Source organism: Clupea harengus, chromosome 17 (genome assembly GCF_900700415.2).
Source record: "Clupea harengus chromosome 17, Ch_v2.0.2, whole genome shotgun sequence".
Classification (NCBI taxonomy): Eukaryota; Metazoa; Chordata; class Actinopteri; order Clupeiformes; family Clupeidae; genus Clupea; species Clupea harengus.
The window spans coordinates 16,536,717-16,546,716 of record NC_045168.1 but is presented as its reverse complement, the minus strand read 5'-3'; the positions used below and the strand labels follow the sequence as shown (position 1 = coordinate 16,546,716).

The following is a 10,000-nucleotide window of genomic DNA, read 5'->3' as shown; positions in this document are numbered from 1 at the left end:
CAACCTGCGGAAGAGAAGGTACATTTTGGTCATGATGCATGGGCAGGATGCCGACGGCGGGGGATACACACTGATCTGATTGGGCAGTGGGCCTGGTGATCTGATTGGGCAGTGGGCTACACACTGATCTGATTGGGCAGTGGGATACACACTGATCTGATTGGGCAGTGGGATACACACTGATCTGATAGGGCAGTGGGATACACACTGATCTAATAGGGCAGTGGGCTTGGGCTACACACTGATCTGATAGGGCAGTGGGGTACACACTGATCTGATAGGTCAGTGGGCTTGGGATACACACTGATCTGATTGGGCAGTGGGCTGGGCTACAAACTGATCTGATAGGGCAGTGGGCATCCCGCTCGCTGGCTCGGTGTCACCGGCACACAGATCACCTTCGCTCCTGCGTGCGTCACTGCCGCTCCTTCATCCTCATCCTCACCCTGATCTGCCTCTCTGCCGTCACCGCTGGCAACACGACCCACGCAACACGACCCCATCTGGATCTATGACAAATCCTCTACAGACACTTGGGATAACCTGGGCCACTGGTGTCTGACCCCCCCCCCCCCCGCAACCCTTCCCCACACACACACACAGGGACACCTCCTGCTGAGGTCTATGGGCCTTTAAGATCATGGGCGATGGGCCTTTAAGATCAGGGCGATGGGCCTTTAAGATCAGGGCGATGGGCCTTTAAGATAAGATTAGGGCGATGGGCCTTTAAGATAAGATCAGGGCGATGGGCCTTTAAGATCAGGTCTATGGGCCTTTAAGATCAGGTCTATGGGCCTTTAGGATCAGGTCTATGGGCCTTTAGGATCAGGTCTATGGGCCTTTAAGATCAGGTCTATGGGCCTTTAAGATCAGGGCGATGGGTATTTAAGATCAGGTCTATGGGCCTTTAAGATCAGGGCGATGGGCCTTTAAGATCAGGGCGATGGGCCTTTAAGATCAGGTCTATGGGCCTTTAGGATCAGGTCTATGGGGCTTTAAGATCAGGTCTATGGGCCTTTAAGATCAGGGCGATGGGCCTTTTCAGATCAGGGCTTTGGAGGTCACCTCTAGGGGGCGCACATGAGACATGTTTCCCGTTGTGTTCTTTGAAGAACTGTTTTCAGCTCTTTATCCGATCGACTCGTTTATTTGATCTGTTTATTTTTCTCTTATCAAATGTGCTAATGGAGAGGAGGAGTTTTTCTGTTTAACCAGCGGCAGGCTGAGTGCTCCGCTTGTTCAGCTTTCCCACGCTCTGGGCTATAGCCTGCACCGCTCACTCCAGATGCACAGCTCACTCCAGACAGCACAGCTCACTCCAGACAGCACAGCTCACTCCAGACCTACAGCACAGCTCACTCTAGATGCACAGCTCATTCCACAGCACACCTCATTCCACAGCTCACTCCAGACCTACAGCACAGCTCACTCCAGACTGCACAGCTCACTCTAGGTGCACAGCTCACTCTAGATACACAGACGTACAGCTCTAGACACACAGACATACAGCTCTAGACACACAGACGTACAGCTGTAGATACACAGACGTACAGCTCACTCTAGATACACAGACATACAGCTCACTCTAGATACACAGACGTACAGCTCACTCTAGATACACAGACATACAGCTCACTCTAGATACACAGACATACAGCTCTAGACACACAGACGTACAGCTGTAGATACACAGACGTACAGCTCACTCTAGATACACAGACATACAGCTCTAGATACACAGACGTACAGCTCTCTCTAGATACACAGACGTACAGCTCTAGACGTACAGCTCACTCTAGATACACAGACGTACAGCTCTAGACGTACAGCTCTAGACACACAGACGTACAGCTTACTCTAGATACACAGACGTACAGCTTACTCTAAACTACACGTCCAGTCAACGACACCAAACTACACCTCCAGTCAACAACACCGAACTACACGTCAGACAGACGTACAGCTTACTCTACAGACGTACAGCTTACTCTAGATACACTGACGTACAGCTCACTCTAAACTACACGTCCAGTCAACGACACCAAACTACACCTCCAGTCAACGACACTAAACTACACGTCCAGTCAACGACACCAAACTACATGTCCCGTCAGGGACACCAAACTACACGTCCAGTCAGCGACACCAAACTACACGTCCAGTCAACTACACCAAACTACACGTCCCGTCAAATACACTAAACTAAACGTCCAGTCAACGACACACAAAACTACACGTCCCGTCAGCGACACAAAACTACACGTCCAGTCAACGACACAAAACTACACGTCCAGTCAACGACACCAAACTACACCTCCAGTCAAATACACTAAACTAAACGTCCAGTCAACGACACAAAACTACACGTCCCGTCAGCGACACAAAACTACACGTCCAGTCAACGACACAAAACTACACGTCCAGTCAACGACACCAAACTACACGTCCAGTCAACGACACCAAACTACACCTCCAGTCAAATACACTAAACTAAACGTCCCGTCAGCGACACAAAACTACACGTCCAGTCAAATACACTAAACGTCCAGTCAACGACACCAAACTACACGTCCAGTCAACGACACTAAACTACACGTCCAGTCAACGACACAAAACTACACGTCCAGTCAAATACACTAAACTAAACGTCAACGACACCAAACTACACGTCCAGTCAACGACACCAAACTACACGTCCCGTCAAATACACTAAACTAAACGTCCAGTCAACGACACAAAACTACACGTCCCGTCAGCGACACAAACTACACGTCCAGTCAACGACACAAAACTACACGTCCAGTCAACGACACCAAACTACACCTCCAGTCAAATACACTAAACTAAACGTCCAGTCAACGACACAAAACTACACGTCCCGTCAGCGACACAAAACTACACGTCCAGTCAAATACACTAAACGTCCAGTCAACGACACCAAACTACACGTCCAGTCAACGACACTAAACTACACGTCCAGTCAACGACACAAAACTACACGTCCAGTCAACGACACCAAACTACACGTCCAGTCAAATACACTAAACTAAACGTCAACGACACCAAACTACACGTCCCGTCAACGACACCAAACTAGCCGTCCAGTCCCTTCACCACTGCAGCCCCTTATCACACACAGTGTAAGAAGAGCTCAGGGTAGCCCAGCACTCTAAGCACAGGCTGACTGAACATCAAAGGGAACACAGCCTGCTCCTCTCTCTCACACACACACACACACACACACACACACACACACACACACACACACACACACACACACTCACTCCACCTGTAGCAGCTGCAGACCTGTTGCCTTTACCCCCCCTGTGTGAATGTTCTACTCAAACAAACATGGTGCAGAATCCCCCCAACAAGCCCCCGCAGCCCGGGACATGAGCCCTGCCTCTGGCCCCGCTTCAAACACTCGCCGGCCCCATGCTCAGCCCGGCATCCAGACTCCTCGTGGATCTAAAACAGACACACTGATGACCAGAGGAGTGTGTGTGTGTGACCACAGGGACTCACTGCAGCTTGGCACACACACACACACACACACACCAGCTGTTGACTAAGAGCTCTACAAGACAACCTGCACTTACTCTGGCAAGATTAGGTGTTTGGGCTCACAGCACAACATGCATCCTCCTGAGCAATGCATGTCAAGCTCAGTTAGTCATCATGAAAAGGACACAGACACACACACACACACACACACACACACACACATATGCACACTAATACCAATCTCAAACTACTGATCAAAATCACTGAGTTATGTAATAATTTCTCTGTGTAGTGGTCTGGCCTTCATATCTAGCTACAAATGCATATATTAGGTATTTGATAGTTTAGTAATACCGGTCACACAGTTGGTGGTACTACAAAACTTTATGACCTCCTGCGATAAAAAGAACAACCAAAACTAAAGTTGCATCATAACCGTTTTCCTACATGTAACAAATGGTTGCTGCTGCACTAAGCGTTATCCCACACGGAGTTAGGTCTGTTTAAACATCATGCGAACTTTTACTGGTGCTGCTGGAGTAAAAGACAGGCTTTTCTTCCCCGTTACTGGCGTGCATGCTTGTTTGTCTAGCATCGCGAACATGCCGTGCACTTTGGCATATGTGCTACAAACTAGATATGGACAGTTCGTGAGAGAGAGAGAGAGAGAGAAAGCACATCGGGGCTAATGTCAATAGTTCTGCATGTCTTTCGCCCTTCTCACCTCGGTCTTGGTAATGCGATGTCTCGCCAGCTTCACGACAGCGAAATTCCCCTTCCCCAACGTGCGCTCGATGTCGTAGAAGCCAACTCGCACAGGACCCCGGGGCATCGGCTTTTGGAGACAGTCAGCCATGACCATGCTGTTCTAAACGCGAGGCTTGGCCAGGGGAGATAGGCGACCTGCGACTCGCGCTTTCCAGATAAAGCGGACAGGGCAAAACAAACCGCCCACTAAAATGTGTCTATTGAAAATAGACAAAGTAGAATACCCGATCGGCAGGCCAGCTTGGTTGTTGGCAGCCCACCTCAGTCCGACAAAAAAAAAAGGAATCAGTACGTTTAGGAGTTAGGCGCTGTGTCACGCCACCCTTTTCCAATACAATAGAGCTATAATATTTCAGCTCTATTAGCGAGAGTACACGAGTTGACTTGCAGGAGGCATCATGTTCTCTGACTGACGTGCATTGACGTCAGAGGCTCTAGGGGTATTTGTAGAGGGGGCGGGACAGAAGGGGGGGCCTTTGAAGCACTTCCACACTCCAGTGCCAATTCGTTACCAAGACGACCAGACCCACCTCTTACGTCAACCGCCAGCACTGCTATCCTGAAAACTGTCGCTGTGTTTGCGCGCCGCAGTTGATAGCAAGCTGTGAAGTTTTGCCGACAGCAAGCTTCGTGAAGTCCTTTGTTTTCACGGGTTTCCAAGAACGGGTGGAGGCGGGTGATCCAGTACTGTACATATTCGGAGGCTAAAACCAGCCTTTATTGTGTTCCTTCTCTCATGGGAGTTTTGTCAACACATGCACACTACGCCGATATAGAGCCTTCCTACTAAATCATAGCTTATTCCTTTCTGCTCCTAACATTCATGCAAAAATCGTCGTTGCGTTATGTGCAGATATCCTAATTTCCGAGATTAACTTTTTTTTTGTAATAATCAACTGTCATTTATTTACTGAACAGCCCTTTATTCTGACTACATCATGATGTAATCATTATAAAACATTGGGTGATGGCTGTAAGGTTGGACACAGTCTTTTGTATAACATAGTCTTGAAGATGAACCTTACCTTTGATATGGGAATACCACCAAGGAATTGAGGAGCAAGATATGTATGTGCATCATGCGGCATCGTGTGGTAAAGAATGGTATTGCAGTGGTGAAAGTAGGTTAGAACTTGCATTCCGTCATCATTATGTCATCAGTGTCACCAGGAAAAAAATGCCCCCACTGAGTCATACTTAATCTTAGCTTTGTTTCAAAATAAAATGTGAAACAAAAGAAAAGTAACAGGAAAAACTGCCAGTAACAACTATGGAGCCAAGCACTACAACAAACAACACTAGAGCAAAAGGCCTGTGGACCACTTTTGGCATACTGGGAGCGGAGCTGGCCGTCGGCTGGCTTTTTGCTCATTGGCCTTCGGGCGGTCCGCTGGCCTTTTGCTCATTGGCATTCGGGCGGTCCACTGGTGAGTTGCTGACAAATGGCACACTGTTTTGACACTCGCTTGAAAATTTTTTTTTCATAATTTATACCTCGTTGATTTTCACCGACCCTTAACATGTTTATGGATGTTGCCAGTGCGTACATAAGTCTGTAATTGACCAAGTCATTTTTCGTTCTGAGAGCCTTCTAGTGCAATGAACATCATCTGTTTAGCGGCTGATATTTAAAACAAACTACGCCAAGGATAAGATTTAGAGATTTCCAGTCATTTGCTAAAATTTATTTTCTTAATATCCACACCCGGTTAAAAGATGATGGTGGTCCGAGACCAGACCAGAAGTGGCACACCACCAATGTCTTCCTCTAGCAAAGACAGGAATTGTATGCCTATTTTAATTATGTTTCATTCCAGCATATACTGTAGATACATTTGGTTTCTCAAATAGCAGCTCATGCTGGGACTTTTCAGTCCAGACCAGGCCGTGATCCTTTCATGGGTCAGCAACTACCTGGATACACTCTTGCGTAATATCAAGGCCTAGAGCCAAGCCAAGGGAAGGTGCCTACCAAGGCTGCAGGGGATTAGGCTGCCTACCAAGGCTGCGGGGGATTAGACTGCCTACCAAGGTTGCAGGGGATTAGGCTGCCCACCAAGGCTGCGGGGGATTTGACTTGACTAACTGAGTGAAATGACCGGCAAGTATCTAAGTGGCAGCCATGATCATAGCTGGTGGAATTCTCTAACTGCTGAAGGAATGGTGCGTCAGTGCTTCCTTCCTTATCTCCGTTAGCATCGGGTACACTGGACCATCCGTTAGCATCGGGTACACTGGACCATCCGTTAGCATAGGGTACACTGGACCATCCTTTAGCATCGGGTACACTGGAGCATCCTTCCGTATCTCCTTTAGCATTGGGTACACTGGACCATCCTGTCTTATCTCCTTTAGCATCGGGTACACTGGAGCATCTCCTTTAGCATCGGGTACACTGGAGCATCCTTTAGCATAGGGCACACTGGAGCATCCTTCTTTTCCTCACCCTCTCTCTCTTTTCCTCACCCTCTCTCTCTCTTTTCCACACCCTCTCTCTCTTTTCCTCACCCTCTCTCTCTCTTTTCCACACCATCTCTCTCTTTTCCTCACCATATCTCTCTTTCCTCTCTCCTCAGCTCTCTCTCTGTCATTCTCTCTCACACAAACGATCAACCCACTTCAATAACATCTGCAGTGGTGTAATAAAGTAGCCTAGTGTGTGTGCAGTCAGATTCTCTTAGCACTGCTAGTGTGTGTGCAGTCAGGATCTCTCAGCACTGCTAGTGTGTGTGCAGTCAGGATCTCTTAGCACTGCTAGTGTGTCTGCAGTCAGATTCTCTTAACACCGCTAGTGTGTGTGCAGTCAGATTCTCTTAACACTGCTAGTGTGTGTGCAGTCAGATTCTCTTAACACTGCTAGTGTGTGTGCAGTCAGATTCTCTTAACACTGCTAGTGTGTGTGCAGTCAGATTCTCTTAACACTGCTAGTGTGTGCGCAGTCAGATTCTCTTAACACTGCTAGTGTGTGTGCAGTCAGATTCTCTTAACACTGCAGTTGTCTTTTCCTAAATCCCTCTGAATTCTCACCATAAGGCGAACTCATCCAAAGATGCTGAGGGTGACTTGGCCTCACATTCAGGCGAACTTATCCAAAGATGATGCTTAGGGTGACTTGGCCTCAGATTCAGGCCGAACTCATCAAAAGCGCCACCTACAGTACATGTCAATAAATGGCTTCATGGGATGACGGCCCCCTTGATTCCGAAAGAATTACGGTGGAACAGGTACGACAGAGGCTTAATACGTTAAGATTAAAACAGAAATGGAAATCGAGCTTCATCCTTTGTGTAGAGCAGGGTATTTTAGTACATGTGGTCTCTTGTGCTTCTGTGACAGGTGCTGGTGTCTGATGTACTGTTAGACAATACAAAACATACACAGAACTCCGTTTTAACACTTTCTGGTTTATTTGACTGAATATGCAATGCAATAAAAAAAATAATTAATTAACTCAGCAAAGCCAGACAAAATTAGGCGATAAAAATGTGTTTCATGGGGAGCAATTCCTTTGTTAGCATTGTATTTTTCACTAATGTATAAATTGTATTTTTCACTAATGTATAAATTGTATTTTTCACTAATGTATAAATAGTATTTTTCACTAATGTATAAATTGTATTTTTCGCTAATGTATAAATTGTATTTGTCACTAATGTATAAATAGTATTTTTCACTAATGTATAAATTGTATTTTTCACTAATGTATAAATTGTATTTTTCGCTAATGTATAAATTGTATTTTTCACTAATGTATAAATTGTATTTTTCAGTAATGTATAAATAGTATTTTTCACTAATGTATAAATTGTATTTTTCCGCTAATGTATAAATTGTATTTTTCACTAATGTATAAATAGCATATTTACTTTTCCAATACCTTCTGGATCATCACTGTTGTTCAGTAAATGTAACACAGAAGATAAAGTATCTCGATGACGTACCAGCCACTAGCTGTCAATCAAGAGGAACACGGAAGATCTCGATGACGTACCAGCCACTAGCTGTCAATCAAGAGTAACACAGAAGATCTCGATGACGTAGCAGCCACTAGCTGTCAATCAAGAGTAACACAGTTAACAGGCAGCACAACTGCATCAGTTTGGTGGATTTGATTCCAAACTTCATGTTTCTGTACATCGCTTTCAGGCTCTCTGAGCACGGAGTCGTGTTCTTGCTGACACACACACACACACACACACACACACACACACACACACACGGAGGTAGAACACGGCATGGACGGGTAGGGGTTAAGGGTCATGCCGCTGCCATGGGAGTGTTCCAGGACACGGGGCTCACTCAGGAAGAGGCAGGGGGGAGAGGAAGGACGGACGGATCTCAAACCGGGTGTGTGTGTGTATGTGTGTGTCTGTGTATATGTGTGTGTGTGTGCATGTGCGTGTGTGTGTGTGTGTGTGTGGAGCGAGAGAGTTCAGTATCTGTAGTGTGTGTGTGTGTACGTGTGAGAGACAGTTTAGTATCTGTACAGTGTGTGTGTTTGTGTGTGTGTGAGAGAGAGAGTTCAGTATCTGTAGTGTGTGTGTGTGTATGTGTGAGAGAGAGTTCAGTATCTGTAATGTGTACGTATATCTATATGTGTACGTGTGAGAGAGAGTTCAGTATCTGTACAGTGTGTGTGTTTGTGTGTGTGTGTGAGAGACAGTTCAGTATCTGTAGTGTGTGTGTGTGTGTGTGTGTGTGAGAGAGAGTTCAGTATCTGTAGTGTGTGTGTGTGTGTGTGTGTGTGTGTGTGTGTGTGTGTGTGTGTGTGTGTGTGTGTGTGTGTGTGGGTTTAATATCCATAGATGTCGTTCTCCACCCATCCTGCCTCCAGAGTGCTGGAGTTTCTGCAGGTCTCATAGATGTCATTGGTGACGAAGCCCTCGCTCCTCGGCCCCACGCTCCTCGGCTCCTTGCTGGGGACGTTCTCATAGTCCTCGTGCTGGCCGACATCTCTGCCGCCTGGGAGGCCGTGGGGGCTTCGGGCGCTCAGTGGAGCCCCATGGGCGGCAGAGACGTCAAACGAGGGGGTGTCCTGGGCATGTGGGCGTCGTGTGCTCAATGACGCCCCCTGCTGTAGCTGTGAGATGAGGATGCCTCCACTGTCACTGCTGCCCACTGAGGCCCACTGGCCTGGCTTGGCATAGATGGGCTCCGTCTGCTCCTTCCTCCTGTCACACAGAGTTTGCTTTGAATTTCTGACAACAACAACAAAAACAACAACAACAACAACAACAATAATAATAAATGTCACTACAACAGTATGTGCATGTATATGCACCAGTTTAGAAGACATTACACGTAGGAATATAAACAAACAGCAACTAACCAGTTATATTTGTATGTCATAGCAGTTACTTCAGTTACAGTTGTACTCTGTACTTCATAGCAGTTCATTACACCCTTATAACACTTCTCTCCCAAACAGCCGACGAGATTTCCCAGAATCCCTGGAGCTTAACCTGCAGGAACGCATCACGAGTCTGCCCTCGTACACATGACCTCAAGAGCCGAGGTTTATCACAGAGGTCGTGTCTCCTAAACATGACCTCAAGAGCAGAGGTTCATCACAGAGGTCATGTCTGACTCCTGCACTTGACCTCAAGAGCAGAAGTTCATCACAGAGGTCATGTCTCCAAAACATGACCTCAAGAGCAGAGGTTCATCACAGAGGTCATATCTGACTCCTGCACATGACCTCAAGAGCAAAGGTTCATCACAGAGGTCA

The 10,000-nt window shown here is 46.8% G+C and overlaps 2 protein-coding genes across 2 annotated transcripts in view; both read right to left on the bottom strand.

Annotated features, from left to right (window-relative positions):
• The window catches only part of sik2b (salt-inducible kinase 2b), a 50,851-nt gene extending 46,138 nt beyond the window's left edge, over window positions 1-4,713 (bottom strand). Inside the window, exons 1-2 of the mRNA XM_042710327.1 lie at window positions 4,229-4,713; window positions 1-4 (exon numbers count right to left, since the gene is read on the bottom strand). The exon at window positions 1-4 is cut by the window's left edge and continues 113 nt beyond it. Of these exons, the coding sequence (XP_042566261.1) occupies window positions 1-4; window positions 4,229-4,366 (142 nt within the window). The 5' untranslated portion in view covers window positions 4,367-4,713. The remainder of the gene's footprint in view (window positions 5-4,228) is intronic.
• Window positions 4,714-8,996: 4,283 nt separating this feature from the next.
• The window catches only part of laynb (layilin b), a 7,753-nt gene continuing 6,749 nt past the window's right edge, over window positions 8,997-10,000 (bottom strand). Inside the window, exon 7 of the mRNA XM_012831562.3 lies at window positions 8,997-9,443. Within this exon, the coding sequence (XP_012687016.2) occupies window positions 9,065-9,443 (379 nt within the window). The 3' untranslated portion in view covers window positions 8,997-9,064. The remainder of the gene's footprint in view (window positions 9,444-10,000) is intronic.